The sequence below is a fragment of the Oncorhynchus nerka genome, linkage group LG5 (genome assembly GCF_034236695.1).
Source record: "Oncorhynchus nerka isolate Pitt River linkage group LG5, Oner_Uvic_2.0, whole genome shotgun sequence".
In the NCBI taxonomy this organism is placed as follows: Eukaryota; Metazoa; Chordata; class Actinopteri; order Salmoniformes; family Salmonidae; genus Oncorhynchus; species Oncorhynchus nerka.
This window is the reverse complement of record NC_088400.1, coordinates 14,077,994-14,096,877: the sequence shown is the minus strand read 5'-3', so window position 1 is coordinate 14,096,877 and position 18,884 is coordinate 14,077,994. Positions and strand designations below refer to the sequence as shown.

Genomic DNA, 18,884 nt, shown 5'->3' with positions numbered 1-18,884 from the left:
ATTGAACCTTTTGAAAATGATTTCTCGCTGATATGAAGGATAAGGTCCTTATGCTTCCAAAACCGTACGGTAAGCGATGCGTGTTCATTTCTTAAAAGTCTAAACCGTGAGGGGGGTTCAGAGCTGATATATGGATTTTTTTTACCCCAGAAGAACATACCATGGATCATTTATTTGATTTTGAATTTTAGGACACATTTAGGTATCCCCCCCCAAAAAATATATAAAAACAAATATTTGATAAAATATTGAATTTGGCCTTTTGAAACACATTGAATAACACATTTATAAATCATAAGGAATTAGGTTTTGAAGTGTCTGTCCTATTTCTGGGAGTTATAAGAAAGCACAAATAATATCTAAATATTTTTTTTTTTGCATATTTAACCCCTTATTTTTATTGGCACAAAACTACCTCCATTCTTCCATTCATTTATATGGGTTACCTTCAGACCAGTCCTGTGAGACTTGTAGGGAGAAAACCATCATGTTTGTGAGCGTCTCCCCTTTCTACAGTGGGGTCATATTAGTTTGCAGCCCAAATGTTTCGGACACTACAGACAAAAGTTGGCACATCAGCTTTACCAACTTCAGACGAGTCCTGTGGAGATTGTTATGGTTCGTAGAGCAAAATGGAGAACAGATTTGTGTTCGTGAGAGTCTCCCCTTTCTATAGAGGGGTCATGATACAGATGTTTTTGTGTGAAGACCGACTTTCGGGACGTCTCCTGATCTGACAAACAAAGCTGTAGCTCTGCCACTTTCCATCGCAGATGCGGAAGGGCGACAAAGGCAGATGTGTTGGATTGAGACACAGCCCATGAAAAATATATATATATATAAAAAATATATATATACATATATATCTATATATATCTATATATCTATATATATCTATATATCTATATATCTATATATCTATATATATCTATATCTATATATATCTATATATCTATATATCTATATATATCTATATCTATATATATCTCTAGTTTAAACTGACAGATATTTATGGGGATTTTTGTATGATGTTACTTAGATTGACGCACCGGTGTGGGTTTTAATGTTCAGACCGATTGTCACGGCTCCTAATAAAACTCCCCCTACAGAAGACATCTTCGTCCAATGACTCTTACAGTATGTTTCGACAAGAAGCGGTGTCTCCGCTTGACAACGTTTTGCTCCAAAAGAGTGGCCGCTTCGTGGGTGTGGGCGTGAACCTATGGAGTAAGTAAATACGTTTCCCTCCAAAAGAGTGGCCGCTTCGTGGGTGTGGGCGTGAACCTATGGGAGTAAGTAAATACGTTTTGAAAATGTAAAAACATGATGTAGTATTAGTTAGCTAGCTAGCAGGCCACTGTGTGTTGGCTGCTTGTTAGCCAGCTAGCTAGTCAACTTTACTTACTATAGGACAGGTTGTGGGATGACATTATGAAAATATTCTCCAGTTCTAGTCCCTAGAGAGGAAAACTATGCAGACAGACAGAGAGATAATAGTCAGGGCTGTCTAACTGTAATAAGATGAAGCCTGTTTCTTTGTGATGTCTGTCCTCAGATATGGAGAAGTACAAAAGCCTGTCTGCAGATGAAGAGGTCCCAGTCCCCAAGAGATTGCTGGCACATTCTTGTATACCATGGGTTGTATGTGTACTGATGTTATCACATGTTGTACACAACAAAACAGTTAAAAGTCACACATTATGTAGGCTACACACTTAATACAACTGTAGCAAGCCAATCCTCCTAGAGGTCTGCTGGGTGTGCAGGCTCATGTTCCAGCCCAGCACCAAGACACCTGATTCAACTTATCAAACCGAATAAGTTGATAATAATGTGTATTATTGCAGGGCTGGAATAGAAGTCTGCTCACCCACTTAGATCAGGGAGTGGAGCAAGGTTGACCACCTCTGGTCAGGACTTCTTTTTTTTCACCAGAAATTATGCTTTGGTAATAATAGCCTACTTACTAAGACGTCTATCATTTACAAACACGTTAGATTCTCTCTATATTGTGACATTTTATTTTGATTCATTGAATGTTGATTCATTCAAGTGAAGTGTTTACCTTTTTTTGATTCATTGAATGTTGATTAATTCAAGTGAAGTGTTGAACTTGTTTTAATTCTTAACTTAAACATTATTCAAGATGCACTAGTGTCAATGTTCATTCATCACAGATCACAAATCTGCAATAAAAAGGTGTAAAAAAAGGGGTTCTGTCTCTAATTTGTCTGTTTTTGTGTTGCTTTAACTTTTTGTCCAGTCGTTAACTTTCCAATCGGTTTGATTTGATTGTCATGAAATTGACATAAAATGGTTTAGTGCGACTCCAACCCTTGTATTATAGGTACAGAACTGTACAGATATGATATAAATAATGTGATGTGGGGAGCGTTGTAATTCTACCTACCGACAAAATCAGAAGATCAACGGCCTGGAGGAGGACTGCAGAGATGATGGTGCTGATGCTGGGTAAAGACATCAGAAGATCAACGGCCTGGAGGAGGACTGCAGAGATGATGGTGCTGATACTGGGTAAAGACATCAGAAGATCAACGGCCTGGAGGAGGATTGCAGATGCTTCTACACCTGCATTGCTTGCTGTTTGGGGTTTTAGGCTGGGTTTCTGTACAGCACTTTGAGATATCAGCTGATGTACGAAGGGCTATATAAATAAATTTGATTTGATTTGATTTGATGTTGGTGCTGATGGTGGGTAAAGACAGATTTGCACAATGTTTGCAAGTCAAAGCCACAGTTTCCTTTACCCAAAGTACTCATTCATTGCAAGTAGGCCGATGTATTTACAGGAAGTGACGTATAATCATCAGTGTCATGACACCAGTATAATGAAAGAGCCATAAACTACAATATATACTAGAATGATAATGTGACGATACTGTAATCCAATTGGTAGCATATTGCATTGGAATTCATGCTTAGTGTATCATGTACAATGTTATAATGTGTGTTACTGGTGATTTCTATCCTTTGGTGGGACACATTCACAAAAGGTGGCTTTGATCACAGTTTTGAGGTTTAGGTTGCTTGATGTTCATAGCTAGCTAGCAGCACAAGCAAACACTGTTGTGGAAAATCTCTCTTTGTCCACTGTCAACACCAACAATCTGCAATCCTCCTCCATGCCATTGACCTTATGACTTTGTATCTGTATTCTAGCAAAGCAGAATTGGAAAACGAGACACAGCCATGATTGTCTTTCCTCCATGTTTTTTTTGGTTGTGCTTACCCGGAACTAATGACAGGCAGAACAATGTTTCATGAAGGGAACATTTTCACGCAAACATCTGCTCCTCACCTGATTGGTTACCGGCAGCAGTGTCCACGTCTAATTTGCATAAAGCAGAGCAGACCTGAACTTTTTCTATATTGCTCTGCTCCGCTCTCCATCCCACAATCCCCTGCGCATTGCTACCGTTGAAAATGAATGGGGGTGGAACTTTGTCTGGTGAATTCGGAAGTGGTGGAAACCCTACTTTATGAGGATTGTAATGGAACTGAGAGTCATGATCAAGGGCTAGCGACACCAGTCGCATTAGCGTTTCACGTTACAATGCATTATATGCAACCTACCAGCCAATGCTGGGTAATTGTAAACCTAAGTTGTCGTTATAAACTTATCAACAACACATGCATTACCTTAAATCAATAGATAGTCATGTAAGGATCATCGATTATCCGCAGATAAATCATCATCCTCAATGCAGGAGCAATATAATGAGAGACTCATTCTGGTCCGCACTCGTTTTTTCAGTGCTATAACTTATTTTTGCAGGCCATCTAATAATTTGTTCTGGTAAATTTTTTATTTGAACTCGCATTTCACTATCTGACATAATGGTAGGCAGCGTTTTAGGCTTTAAATTAGAGATGTGCTATTTGTTCATGTGTTTTCCCATTTCTAAGCCTCACTGAACAAAGAGCCGATTGGGAGTCAAATGAACAGCTCATTTATTTGAATGAAGCCAAATGACCTGGCTCAAAAAGATTCGGAATGCCCATCACTAGTGCCGCGTTCAAGATTACTGGGAACTCTGAAAAATACGAGGTCAAATCATGAGGTCAGTGATCTCCAGGTCGGAAAGTCGGAGCTATAGAGGCCCGGGTTCCCGAGTTGCATTGCCGAGTTGGATAACCGTTCAAAATCGATTTCTCCAAGTCGGAGCTTGATTTTTTTTCCGAGTTCATAGTTGTTTTAAATGCACTGAAGTCAGAAGTCAGAGATTTCCGAGTTCCCAAATTCCCAGAAAATTTGAATGCGGCATTGTAGACTTGAGCAATAAGGCCAGAGGGGATTTGTGGTATATGGCCAATATACCATACCGCTAAGGGCTTTTTGCACGGCACAACACAGAGTGCCTGGACACAGCTCTTAGCAGTGGTATATTGGCCATATACCAAAAACCCCAGAGGCGCCTTATTGCTATTATAAACTGGTTACCAACATAATTAGCGCAGTGAAAAGAAATAGTTTTCCGTACCCGTGGTATACTGTCTGATATACCTTTGCTGTCAGCCAATAAGCATTCATTTTCACAGGATTCATGCATTCAACCAGAGAGGAAGAGGAAGAGTGGCCAATTTCGGCAGAAAATCTGTCCTCTTCCGTTTTTCGTTGTTTCGCCCACCAAGCGAAGAGTTTTTGTATGAGGTCAATGAGTTTTGAATTTGGTCAACAACACAAATGTATGGCTTATTTGCTACGTGAGATCTATTCGATCGTAATTGCGTGAGTTATGGGTACACTGCTATAAGTAGGACACATGACATCCCAGAAACTTTGAGAAACAAACATTTATATCGGAGCTGTCTCTCGAGATGGCTATGCATATTCGTAGCGTCTCTCTCCATTGAATACACGCGGTTAACGTCAACAACACTCATCGAATATTCAAAATAGGATTTAAACAATGCGATGTATCCACCAATCCAAAGAAATTATAAAAGGGAGCTAGACTGTCCGCCGTGCTGCTTTGTGGACAACGACTCCCGCGGAGAGATATGTAGTATCTTGTCAGAATATCTATTAATTCAATTCAATTCAAGGGGCTTTATTGGCATGGGAAACATGTGTCAACATTGCCAAAGCAAGTGAGCTAGATAATATATAAAGTGAATGTATAAAGTGAAATAAACAATACATATTAACAGTAAACATTACACATACAGAAGTTTCAAAACAATAAAGACAATCCAAATGTCATATTATATATATATATATATATATATATATATACAGTGTTTTAACAATGTACAAATGGTTAAAGGACACAAGATAAAATAAATAAGCATAAATATGGGTTGTATTTACAATGTTGTTTGTTCTTCACTTGGTTGCCCTTTTCTCGTGGCAACAGGTCACAAATCTTGCTGCTGTGATGGCACACTGTGGAATTTCACCCAGTAGATATGGAAGTTTATCAAAATTGGATTTGTTTTCGAATTCTTTGTGGATCTGTGTTATCTGAGGGAAATATGTCTCTCTAATATGGTCATACATTGGGCAGGAGGTTAGGAAGTGCAGCTCAGTTTCCACCCATTATCTTTGAGTCAACAAAATCACGTGATGTGGGCGGTGCGCGCCACCAGGAAGAAGGACTGGCGCACGCGTGAAGTAGGGAATGATGGTGGATAGGTTGGCAACGCATCACGCTTGATGATAGCTATCGATTTCCAACAGTTCACTAGAGCTAATAGATCGAACATCACTCAAAGGTACTTGCTGTTACTAGCACTGTAGCTAGTTCCCGTAGAACGACACCCTGGAACATAAAAAAATGCCGAACATTAAGATATTTAGCGGTAGCTCCCATCGGGAACTGTCTCACAAAATCGCCGATCGTCTTGGGATGGAACTCGGGAAGGTTGTGACCAAGAAATTCAGCAATCAAGAAACATGGTAAGTGTAAACTTTTAATGTATAAAAAGCTAATCTGTTTCAATCTTATGTTACAGAAAGATGAGTGAGAAACGTTACGTTAGCGTGCTGCTTCTGACGCTGCCTCGCAAAGGTGCTTGGAACTTGTAGTTTGTCATGCATCTCTTGAGGTTAATTTTGGCGCTCAGTTTGTCTTGAGGGCGAACTACACTTCCCCATACATTTCAACAAATATCTGGATATTGTGAGAGCGGACAATCCATACAGGTTATAACCATGATTGAGTGACACGTTTTTGTTAAAAACACACGTGAAACAATTGTTGATGTAACATTGATGCAACAAGCGGGAGACTTCTCATTATGTGTTGTTCAGTACTTTGCTCGTACCATAGTTCTATTATATAGTTGTATACTCAACTCTTCTCTTGTCACTGCACTTCTAAGGCCCCTAAACACCTGTAGGCTGTGTTTTGTCATGATCATCTATCATCATTAGTGTCATGCTGTGTTAGCAGAGAGTGTTGTTTACCCTGTCCTCCCCTTCACTGTTCCTCTCCACTGGGCCCTAACAGTGTTGAGATCGGAGAGAGTGTCCGTGGAGAGGATGTCTACATCGTACAGAGCGGATGTGGGGAGATCAATGATAATCTGATGGAGCTGCTGATTATGATCAATGCGTGTAAAATCGCCTCGGCCTCCCGGGTCACAGCCGTCATCCCCTGCTTCCCCTACGCACGGCAGGACAAGAAGGACAAGGTGGGGGTGAGGGACAGACACCTAGTTACTTTACTGTCACACCACCAACCATTATACCACGTCACCAATTCAATTCCAAAAGTAAACCAAATTTTCTTAATTGAAAAGCATTGGAATTTCAGTGTACTTCCTGAATTGAAATGGAATTGACCCCAACCCTACCATTATACCACATCACTACCTAGTGACCCGACCACCCATGTTGTTGCCACTGACTGCATGGACAGACTCCAGCAGGCAGTTACAGCAGATGGATGGGACTGGGAGCATGCCTGGGTTTAGATTGGCCATGTTGTTGCCACTGACTGCATGGACAGACTCCAGCAGATGGATGGGACTGGGAGCATGCCTGGGTTTAGATTGGCCATGTTGTTGCCTGGGTTTAGATTGGCCATGTTGTTGCCTGGGTTTAGATTGGCCATGTTGTTGCCTGGGTTTAGATTGGCCATGTTGTTGCCTGGGTTTAGATTGGCCATGTTGTTGCCTGGGTTTAGATTGGCCATGTTGTTGCCTGGGTTTAGATTGGCCATGTTGTTGCCTGGGTCTAGATTAGCCATGTTGTTGCCTGGGTTTAGATTGGCCATGTTGTTGCCTGGGTTTAGATTGGCCATGTTGTTGCCTGGGTCTAGATTGGCCATGTTGTTGCCTGGGTTTAGATTGGCCATGTTGTTGCCTGGGTTTAGATTGGCCATGTTGTTGCCTGGGTTTAGATTGGCCATGTTGTTGCCCGGGTTTAGATTGGCCATGTTGTTGCCCGGGTTTAGATTGGCCATGTTGTTGCCCGGGTTTAGATTGGCCATGTTGTTGCCCGGGTTTAGATTGGCCATGTTGTTGCCCGGGTTTAGATTGGCCATGTTGTTGCCTGGGTTTAGATTGGCCATGTTGTTGCCTGGGTTTAGATTGGATTTCTCACCATTTAGTTTTTGCCATCTCCACTGATTTAAGTTCAGCCCCTGTGTGAACTCTGAACCGAGTGAGCAGTCATTGTGGGATCTGTTTGTTGTAGTCACCTGCCTGCCTCCATTCCTCTGATTATTTACATCCGTGTGTGTTCTTGTCCTCCCAATATAATGTAATGCATGTTCTATGTGTCTGTTCTATATACTGTACAAAAAGTGAACAGTGTCACTTTTCTGTAGCAGGGTAGTTTGAAGTTGTTTTTCATTGACTTGAAGTTGTACATGTGACTGTGTAGTTTAGGATAGCCTGTCTGTTGACTGTGTAGTTTAGGATAGCCTGTCTGTTGACTGTGTAGTTTAGGATAGCCTGTCTGCTGACTGTGTAGTTTAGGATAGCCTGTCTGCTGACTGTGTAGTTTAGGATAGCCTGTCTGCTGACTGTGTAGTTTAGGATAGCCTGTCTGCTGCCCCTTGTGGCTTAGGAAGGAAATGTACTATGGACCAACTTTTAAGATGGAAGACTCAGCTCATATCATGTGATGTGAGCACAGCAAATGAGATGTGTGTGTGTTCGCTTGCAGAGTCGGGCGCCCATCTCAGCCAAGCTGGTGGCTAACATGCTGTCTGTGTCTGGGGCTGACCACATCATCACTATGGACCTCCACGCCTCACAGATCCAGGTCAGGAGCAGGGAGGACACTGGGGTCTGGCAGTAGAGGTTAGGAGCAGGGAGGGCACTGGGGTCTGACAGTAGAGGTCAGGAGCAGGGAGGACAGTAGGACACTGGGGTCTGACAGTAGAGGGCAGTAGGACACTGGGGTCTGACAGTAGAGGTCAGTAGGACACTGGGGTCTGGCAGTAGAGGTCAGTAGGACACTGGGGTCTGGCAGTAGAGGTCAGTAGGACACTGGGGTCTGACAGTAGAGGTCAGTAGGACACTGGGGTCTGACAGTAGAGGTCAGTAGGACACTGGGGTCTGACAGTAGAGGTCAGTAGGACACTGGGGTCTGACAGTAGAGGTCAGTAGGACACTGGGGTCTGACAGTAGAGGTCAGTAGGACACTGGGGTCTGACAGTAGAGGACAGTAGGACACTGGGGTCTGACAGTAGAGGTCAGTAGGACACTGGGGTCTGACAGTAGAGGTCAGTAGGACACTGGGGTCTGACAGTAGAGGTCAGTAGGACACTGGGGTCTGACAGTAGAGGTTAGGAGCAGGGAGGACACTGGGGTCTGACAGTAGAGGTTAGGAGCAGGGAGGACAAGGGGGTCTGGCAGTAGAGGTTAGGAGCAGGGAGGTCAGTAGGACACTGGGGTCTGGCAGTAGAGGTCAGTAGGACACTGGGGTCTGGCAGTAGAGGTCAGTAGGACACTGGGGTCTGACAGTAGAGGTCAGTAGGACACTGGGGTCTGACAGTAGAGGTCAGTAGGACACTGGGGTCTGACAGTAGAGGTCAGTAGGACACTGGGGTCTGACAGTAGAGGTCAGTAGGACACTGGGGTCTGACAGTAGAGGACAGTAGGACACTGGGGTCTGACAGTAGAGGTCAGTAGGACACTGGGGTCAGACAGTAGAGGTCAGTAGGACACTGGGGTCAGACAGTAGAGGTCAGTAGGACACTGGGGTCTGACAGTAGAGGTCAGTAGGACACTGGGGTCTGACAGTAGAGGTCAGTAGGACACTGGGGTCTGGCAGTAGAGGTTAGGAGCAGGGAGGACACTGGGGTCTGACAGTAGAGGTTAGAAGTAAGGAGGACACTTGGGTCTGACAGTAGAGGTTAGGAGCAGGGAGGACAAGGGGGTCTGGCAGTAGAGGTTAGGAGCAGGGAGGCCAGTAGGACACTGGGGTCTGACAGTAGAGGTTAGGAGCAGGGAGGTCAGTAGGACACTGGGGTCTGACAGTAGAGGTCAGTAGGACACTGGGGTCTGACAGTAGAGGTCAGTAGGACACTGGGGTCTGACAGTAGAGGTCAGTAGGACACTGGGGTCTGACAGTAGAGGTTAGGAGCAGGGAGGACACTGGGGTCTGACAGTAGAGGTTAGGAGCAGGGAGGACAAGGGGGTCTGGCAGTAGAGGTCAGGAGCAGGGAGGTCAGTAGGACACTGGGGTCTGGCAGTAGAGGTCAGTAGGACACTGGGGTCTGGCAGTAGAGGTCAGTAGGACACTGGGGTCTGACAGTAGAGGTCAGTAGGACACTGGGGTCTGACAGTAGAGGTCAGTAGGACACGGGTCTGACAGTAGAGGACAGTAGAACACTGGGGTCTGACAGTAGAGGACAGTAGGACACTGGGGTCTGACAGTAGAGGTCAGTAGGACACTGGGGTCAGACAGTAGAGGTCAGTAGGACACTGGGGTCAGACAGTAGAGGTCAGTAGGACACTGGGGTCTGACAGTAGAGGTCAGTAGGACACTGGGGTCTGGCAGTAGAGGTTAGGAGCAGGGAGGACACTGGGGTCTGACAGTAGAGGTTAGAAGTAAGGAGGACACTTGGGTCTGACAGTAGAGGTTAGGAGCAGGGAGGACAAGGGGGTCTGGCAGTAGAGGTTAGGAGCAGGGAGGACAGTAGGACACTGGGGTCTGACAGTAGAGGTTAGGAGCAGGGAGGTCAGTAGGACACTGGGGTCTGGCAGTAGAGGTCAGTAGGACACTGGGGTCTGACAGTAGAGGTTAGAAGTAAGGAGGACACTGGGGTCTGACAGTAGAGGTCAGGAGCAGGGAGGACAGTCGGACACTGGGGTCTGGCAGTAGAGGTCAGTAGGACACTGGGGTCTGGCAGTAGAGGTTAGGATCAGGGAGGACACTGGGGTCTGGCAGTAGAGGTTAGGAGCAGGGAGGACACTGGGGTCTGGCAGTAGAGGTTAGGAGCAGGGAGGACACTGGGGTCTGGCAGTAGAGGTTAGGAGCAGGGAGGACACTGGGGTCTGGCAGTAGAGGTTAGGAGCAGGGAGGACAAGGGGGTCTGGCAGTAGAGGTTAGGAGCAGGGAGGACAGTAGGACACTGGGGTCTGGCAGTAGAGGTCAGTAGGACACTGGGGTCTGGCAGTAGAGGTTAGAAGTAAGAAGGACACTGGGGTCTGACAGTAGAGGTTAGAAGTAAGGAGGACACTGGGGTCTGACAGTAGAGGTTAGGAGCAGGGAGGACAGTAGGACACTGGGGTCTGACAGTAGAGGTTAGGAGCAGGGAGGTCAGTAGGACACTGGGGTCTGGCAGTAGAGGTCAGTAGGACACTGGGGTCTGACAGTAGAGGACAGTAGGACACTGGGGTCTGGCAGTAGAGGTCAGTAGGACACTGGGGTCTGGCAGTAGAGGTCAGTAGGACACTGGGGTCTGGCAGTAGAGGTCAGTAGGACACTGGGGTCTGGCAGTAGAGGTCAGTAGGACACTGGGGTCTGGCAGTAGAGGTCAGTAGGACACTGGGGTCTGACAGTAGAGGTCAGTAGGACACTGGGGTCTGACAGTAGAGGACAGTAGGACACTGGGGTCTGACAGTAGAGGTCAGTAGGACACTGGGGTCTGACAGTAGAGGTCAGTAGGACACTGGGGTCTGACAGTAGAGGTCAGTAGGACACTGGGGTCTGACAGTAGAGGTTAGGAGCAGGGAGGTCAGTAGGACACTGGGGTCTGGCAGTAGAGGTCAGTAGGACACTGGGGTCTGGCAGTAGAGGTCAGTAGGACACTGGGGTCTGGCAGTAGAGGTTAGGAGCAGGGAGGACACTGGGGTCTGACAGTAGAGGTCAGTAGGACACTGGGGTCTGACAGTAGAGGTTAGGAGCAGGGAGGACACTGGGGTCTGACAGTAGAGGACAGTAGGACACTGGGGTCTGACAGTAGAGGTCAGTAGGACACGGGTCTGACAGTAGAGGACAGTAGAGGTCAGTAGGACACTGGGGTCTGGCAGTAGAGGTCAGTAGGACACTGGGGTCTGGCAGTAGAGGTCAGTAGGACACTGGGGTCTGACAGTAGAGGTCAGTAGGACACTGGGGTCTGACAGTAGAGGTCAGTAGGACACTGGGGTCTGACAGTAGAGGTCAGTAGGACACTGGGGTCTGACAGTAGAGGTCAGTAGGACACTGGGGTCTGACAGTAGAGGTCAGTAGGACACTGGGGTCTGACAGTAGAGGTCAGTAGGACACTGGGGTCTGGCAGTAGAGGTCAGTAGGACACTGGGGTCTGGCAGTAGAGGTCAGTAGGACACTGGGGTCTGACAGTAGAGGTCAGTAGGACACTGGGGTCTGACAGTAGAGGTCAGTAGGACACTGGGGTCTGACAGTAGAGGTTCAACCAGATATGGAGATACACTGAGTCCGTCAGATGTAAATTATTTTGCTTCCCCCAATCCAACAGACAACACAATCAGCTAATACACACCACACATGGAGTACTATAGGGGTTAAGTGACTGGCTCAAGGGCACAGTGACTAGAGATGGTTCCTGGGATGTGAAACCGCTAGATGGCAGCCTCTGACTCCTGTCTGTGTGTGTCTGGTATCTCCAGGGTTTCTTCGACATCCCGGTGGATAACCTGTATGCTGAGCCTGCTGTACTGAAGTGGATCAAGGAGAACATCGCAGAGTGGAAGACCTGCACCATCGTCTCTCCAGACGCAGGGGGAGCCAAGAGGTGAGGCAGGACAGAGTGGTCAGAGGGATTTTGGCCAAAATATGAAATGTGATACATCAGAGAGAGGGGAGGGGGAAGAAAGAGAGGGGAGGGGGAAGAAAGAAAGAAAGAGAGGGGAGGGGAAGAAAGAAAGAGAGGGAGGGGAAGAAAGAAAGAAAGAAAGAGAGGGGAGGGGAAGAAAGAAAGAAAGAGAGAGGAGGGGGAAGAAAGAAAGAAAGAGGAGGAGGGGGAAGAAAGAGAGAGGGGGAGGGGGAAGAAAGAAAGAGAGAGAGGGGAAAGAAAGAAAGAGAGAGGAGGGGGAAGAAAGAGAGAGAGGAGGGGGAAGAAAGAAAGAGAGAGGAGGAGGGGGAAGAAAGAAAGAGAGAGGAGGAGGGGGAAGAAAGAGAGAGGAGGGGAAGAAAGAGAGGGGAAGAAAGAAAGAGAGAGGAGGAGGGGGAAGAAAGAGAGAGGAGGAGGGGGAAGAAAGAAAGAAAGAGAGAGGAGGGGGAAGAAAGAAAGAAAGAGAGAGGAGGGGGAAGAAAGAAAGAGAGAGGGGAAGAAAGAAAGAGAGAGGGGGAAGAAAGAAAGAAAGAGAGAGGAGGGGAAGAAAGAAAGAGAGATGAGGGGAAAGAAAGAAAGAGAGAGGAGGGGGAAGAAAGAGAGGGGGAAGAAAGAAAGAGAGAGGAGGAGGGGGAAGAAAGAGAGAGGGGGCGGGGCAGAAAGAGAGAGGAGGAGGAGGGGGAAGAAAGAAAGAGAGGGGGAAGAAAGAAAGAGAGAGGAGGGGAAGAAAGGGAGACGGAGGGGAAGAAAGAGAGAGGAGACGGAGGGGGAAGAAAGAGAGAGGAGGGGGGGAAAGAGAGAGGAGGAAAGAGAGAGGAGACGGAGGGGGAAGAAAGAGAGGGGGAAGAAAGAGAGAGGAGGAGGAGGGGAAGAAAGAGAGAGGAGGAGGAGGGGGAAGAAAGAGAGAGGAGGAGGAGAAAAGAGAGGAGGAGGAGGGGGGAGAAAGAGAGAGGAGGAGGAGGAGGGGGAAGAAAGAGAGAGGAGACGGAGGGGGAGAGAAAGAGAGAGGGAGACGGAGGGGGAGAAAGAGAGAGGAGACGGAGGGGGAGAAAGAGAGAGGAGACGGAGGGGGAGAAAGAGAGAGGAGGGGGAGAAAGAGAGAGGAGGGGGAAGAAAGAGAGAGGGGGAAGAAAGAGAGAGGAGGAGGAGGGGGGAGAGAGAGGAGGAGGAGGGGAAAGAAAGAGAGAGGAGGGGGGAAAGAGAGAGGGAGGAGGAGGGGGAAGAAAGAGAGAGGAGGGGGGGAAAGAGAGAGGAGGAGGAGGGGAAAGAGAGAGGAGGAGGAGGGGGAGAAAGAGAGAGGAGGAGGAGGAGGGGGAAGAAAGAGAGAGGAGACGGAGGGGGAAGAAAGAGAGAGGAGACGGAGGGGGAAGAAAGAGAGAGGAGGGGGAGAAAGAGAGGGGAGGGGGGAAGAGAGAGGAGACGGAGGGGGAGAAAGAGAGAGGAGACTGAGGGGGAGAAAGAGAGAGAGACGGAGGGGGAGAAAGAGAGAGGAGGGGGGGAGAAAGAGAGAGGAGGAGGGGGAAGAAAGAGAGAGGAGACGGAGGGGGGAGAGAGGAGGGGGAAGAAAGAGAGAGGAGGGGAGAGAGGAGACGGGAGGGGAAGAAAGAGAGAGGAGTATGGGAACCACTGTCCACGCTAGACGACTGCTTTAAGAACTTTAACTTCCTCTATTTTTTTACCTTAGGTGGTTTTACCCTTGAACCATATCTTTCTTTAACTCTTATCTGTGGTGAAATGGACTTTAGATTCACGCGTCTGTGTGTCTAACTGCTCCTTCACACGAACAAATCTTTACGCGATAACAATGGACCGACTTGGTGACTGTTGCACCTCTGTGACTTGGCTTCCTCTTAACACTGTGTTCTGTGTGACAGAGTGACGTCCATAGCGGACAGACTCAACGTGGACTTTGCTCTGATTCACAAAGAGAGAAAGAGGGCCAACGAGGTGGATCGCATGGTGCTGGTCGGGGACGTCACGGACCGGGTAGCCATCTTGGTGGATGACATGGCAGACACCTGTGGTACTATCTGTCACGCGGCCGACAAGTAAGTAAAGTCTCACCTTATGACCTTGACACATGTATCTATGCCCAAGCAATGGGTGTCTGGGCTGAATCTTACCTAAACTGCATCACTGATTTGATGTCAAGACATTCGTATTACAGAGCTGTAGAAAGACCCACCACCATTTCACTTCTCATCCAAATGAGAGTCCTTGCAGCAAAAATCTGTGTATCCATACAGGTACATTTGGAGGTTCTATATTACCACACACAGTTTCTTAAGGAGATACTGTCCCTCCACCCTCAGGCTGATCTCAGCTGGTGCTACCAAGGTGTATGCCATCCTGACCCACGGTATCTTCTCTGGCCCGGCCATCTCCCGCATCAACAACGCCTGCTTCGAGGCCGTGGTCGTCACCAACACTATCCCTCAGGAGGAGAAGATGAAGACCTGTCCTAAGATACAGGTCAGAGGTCACAGCACTGTCCTTGGATACAGATCAGGGGTCACAGCACTGTCCTTGGATATAGGTCAGGGGTCACAGCACTGTCCTTGGATACAGGTCAGGGGTCACAGCACTGTCCTTGGATACAGGTCAGGGGTCACAGCACTGTCCTTGGATACAGGTCAGGGGTCACAGCACTGTCCTTGGATATAGGTCAGGGGTCACAGCACTGTCCTTGGATACAGGTCAGGGGTCACAGCACTGTCCTTGGATACAGGTCAGGGGTCACAGCACTGTCCTTGGATATTAATTATCCGTTTCTCCTCTAGGTGATTGACATCTCTATGATCCTGGCTGAGGCCATCCGCAGGACCCACAACGGGGAATCTGTTTCCTACCTCTTCAGCCACGTCCCCTTGTAACGCCACACACACACACACACACACACACACACACACACTGAGTCACCTGGTGCACCGTTCAGGAGGACACACCACAGAACATTCAGATAGAACAGACATGGCCATCTCTCATGCAGAATAGGGAATTTGGGGAACAGATATGATTGTCTTTTAGGTAGAATAAGGAATGTGGAGTCGGCTCTTCATTCCATTTCTATGCCCAGTATTCTGGAATGTTTCTCATCATTGAATAGAATCCAGCCCTAGTGTTCTGTTACACCAAACAGAGGAAGAGAGCGAATGTCCTATACAAACACCAGGGTTGGGCTCAATTCCATTTCAATACCAGTCAATTCAAGAAGAACACTGACATTCCAATTCTCTTCAATGCTTTTGAATTAGGAAAATGTGGAATTGGATTTGGGATTAGGTTTACTTTCTGAATTGACTGAGTTTGAAATGGAATTGACACCAACCGGGGGAAACACAACCATTATATTAGCATCACTCTGCTGCTAATGCTAACAAACCATGTAATAATTACAATTAGTAGGATCAATGATTATTAATAACATGTTCATTTTGAGTCTCTCTCTCCCCTAAACAGTGATAGCATCCCAAATGGCACCCTTTTCCTACATATTGAGCTTATTTTGACAAGTGCCATATGGGCCCTGGTCAAAAGTAGTGCACTGTATTGGGAGTAGGGTGCAATGTCTATCGGGGGGGGAAGGTAAGCTTTGATTATTTATTTTAAGTGGGTGAACTCACATACATACATACATACATGCATACATACATACAAAAAAGTATTTAGTCAGATACCAATTGTGCAAGTTCTCCCACTTAAAAAGATGAGAGAGGCCTGTAATTTTCATCATAGGTACACTTCAACTATGACAGAAAAAATCCAGAAAATCACATTTGTAGGATTTTTTTAATGAATTTATTTGCAAATTATGGTGTAAAATAAGTATTTTGGTCACCTACAAACAAGCAAGATTTCTGGCTCTCACAGACCTGTAACTTCTTCTTTAAGAGGCTCCTCTGTCCTCTACTCGTTACCTGTATTAATGGTACCTGTTTGAACTTATCAGTATAAAAGACACCTGTCCACAACCTCAAACAGTCACACTCCAAACTCCACTATGGCCAAGACCAAAGAGCACCAGGCTGGGAAGACTGAATCTGCAATAGGTAAGCAGCTTGGTTTGAAGAAATCAACTGTGGGAGCAATTATTAGGAAATGGAAGACATACAAGACCACTGATAATCTCCCTCGATCTGGGGCTCCACGCAAGATCTCACCCTGTGGGGTCAAAATAATCACAAGAACGGTGAGCAAAAATCCCAGAACCACACGGGGGGACCTAGTGAATGACCTGCAGAGAGCTGGGACCAAAGTAACAAAGCCTACCATGAGTAACACACTACGCCGCCAGGTACTCAAATCCTGCAGTGCCAGACGTGTCCCCCTGCTTAAGCCAGTACATGTCCAGGCCCGTCTGAAGTTTGCTAGAGAGCATTTGGATGATCCAGAAGAAGATTGGGAGAATGTCATATGGTCAGATGAAACCAAAATATAACTTTTTGGTAAAAACTCAACTCGTCATGTTTGGAGGACAAAGAATGCTGAGTTGCATCCAAAGAACACCATACCTACTGTGAAGCATGGGGGTGGAAACGTCATGCTTTGGGGCTGTTTTTCTGCAAAGGGACCAGGACGACTGATTCGTGTAAAGGAAAGAATGAATGTGGCCATGTATCGTGAGATTTTGAGTGAAAACCTCCTTCCATCGACAAGGGCATTGAAGATGAAACGTGGATGGGTCTTTCAGCATGACAATGATCCCAAACACACCGCCCGGGCAACGAAGGAGTGGCTTCGTAAAAAGCATTTCAAGGTCCTGGAGTGGCCTAGCCAGTCTCCAGATCTCAACCCCTGAGAAAATCTTTGGAGGGAGTTGAAAGTCCGTGTTGCCCAAGCAACAGCCCCAAAACATCACTGCTCTAGAGGAGATCTGCATGGAGGAATGGGCCAAAATACCAGCAACGGTGTGTGAAAACCTTGTGAAGACTTACAGAAAACATTTGACCTCTGTCATTGCCAACAAAGGGTATATAACAAAGTATTGAGAAACTTTTGTTATTGACCAAATACTTATTTTCCATCATAATTTGCTAATAAATTCATTAAAAATCCTACAATGTGATTTTCTGGATTTTTTTCACCTCATTTTGTCTGTCATAGTTGAAGTGTACCTATGATGAAAATTACATGCCTCTCATCTTTTTAAGTTGGAGAACTTGCACAATTGGTGGCTGACTAAATACATTTTTGCCCCACTGTACGTACATGCATACATACATACATACATACATGTATTTACCTAATGTGAACATTCTCCTCCTCCTTCATAATACTGCTGTTACAGTACTTCTGCTATGCTACAAAAAGAGGGTGAGATAGATGGTTGGATGTTGACTGACTTCAGGTCAGTGGAGGCTGCTGATTGGACAACAGCTCATAATAATGGCCAGAACGGTATCAAACACCTGGAGAACTTGTTGGATCTATTTGACACCATTCCACCTATTCCACTCCAGCCATTACCATGAGCCCATCCTCCCCAATTAAGGTGCCACCAACCTCCTGTGCTTCAGGTATTTTATTATTTTGGTCATTTAATTTTATCAGTTTTATCAAAGACGAGGTCATAGTAAGTTAAGTGAATCAGAATGAGCTATAGTTTACAATGCCACTGATGTTCCTCTGGGTGATTCAACATAGTCTGTAGAGACTTAAGTCTTTAAAAAAAAAGGGCAATCCAGGATTGATACTTATATTTTTGGGCTTCTAAATTAATTATATATAGCCACTGAATAATATAACGTATAAATGCCTCTTACGTGACCTGCATCCGTAGCTCTGTCTAGGAATTTGAGTGGGTACACTCCTTCAACCCCATCCCTCAGCTGCTAAGCTAAACAAGTAGCAGGGTGACTGCCTCTCTTAAGACTATTGGGAATCATTCTTTCAGTGTGGGTGCAGAGGAGGCAGGTTTTGCTCTTCGAGGTTGTCGTTTTGAAGTTGTCTAGAAGCTGTTGGTTTTTAGCTGGAGGTCATAGCTCTGCAGGATGGAGCTTCCTAGAAAACATAAGTCTTTATCTGCTATTTTACATATTTACTTCATTTTTTTCAATAACATTTGTATAATAAACTCTCGAAAGTGGTATCCGTCTGACTTTTAAAGTTTCGTGTATGTTGCTTATATTCTGTTTTAGCATAAGATGAATCAGTGCACCAAATATGTGATGGCTGAATGTGATCTTATTAAAGAGATGGTGAAAATGAATGAAGCCTGGATTCTGGTTTGTTTATTAGGCGTCTGCTGCTGGTAACACTCCAGTGATTTATACAGGCTACAGTTGCATAGTAGGCTATGTGATTCATAACATTTATAACAGTATGGGCTAATTCATAATGACACATCACTACTGTACACACTTCAATTGTGGGTGTGGTCTCATACCACAGCTTATTGCTGGTGCAGGAGCTCCAGTGGCATATTTAACCTATAAGAGTAAGGGAGGGGCTTATAAGGTCATACCAAGGATAATTTTAAGACCCCTTGAAGTATACAACAATTTGGCCTTACTGCTATTAGCTATTACAACAGTCTTCTCCCCCCCATTTTTTTATTTTTTTAAATCTAAAGGCTGTTTTAAACATGGATTTAACCTGTATTTTTGGTGCTAAACAGTCTCCATATACAGTATACTTCCATTCATTACCGGGACCTTCAGATGAGTCTTA

The 18,884-nt window shown here is 45.9% G+C and overlaps 1 protein-coding gene across 5 annotated transcripts; it reads left to right on the top strand.

Annotated features, from left to right (window-relative positions):
* The first annotated feature begins 5,615 nt into the window (after nucleotides 1-5,615).
* LOC115120322 (ribose-phosphate pyrophosphokinase 1-like) lies at nucleotides 5,616-18,423 on the top strand. Of its 5 annotated transcripts, none has more exons than XM_065018391.1 (7): nucleotides 5,616-5,920; nucleotides 6,474-6,657; nucleotides 8,138-8,236; nucleotides 12,052-12,176; nucleotides 14,090-14,263; nucleotides 14,528-14,687; nucleotides 14,996-18,423. In XM_065018391.1, exons 1-7 carry the CDS (start codon nucleotides 5,799-5,801, stop codon nucleotides 15,086-15,088), a joined length of 957 nt encoding a protein of 318 aa, XP_064874463.1. In that variant the 5' UTR covers nucleotides 5,616-5,798; the 3' UTR covers nucleotides 15,089-18,423. The 5 variants fall into 5 exon arrangements, with proteins under 5 accessions (XP_064874463.1, XP_064874461.1, XP_064874462.1 ...); XM_065018389.1 differs by having other exon boundaries at nucleotides 14,462-14,687; XM_065018390.1 differs by having other exon boundaries at nucleotides 6,474-6,663.
* The last annotated feature ends 461 nt before the right edge of the window (nucleotides 18,424-18,884 follow it).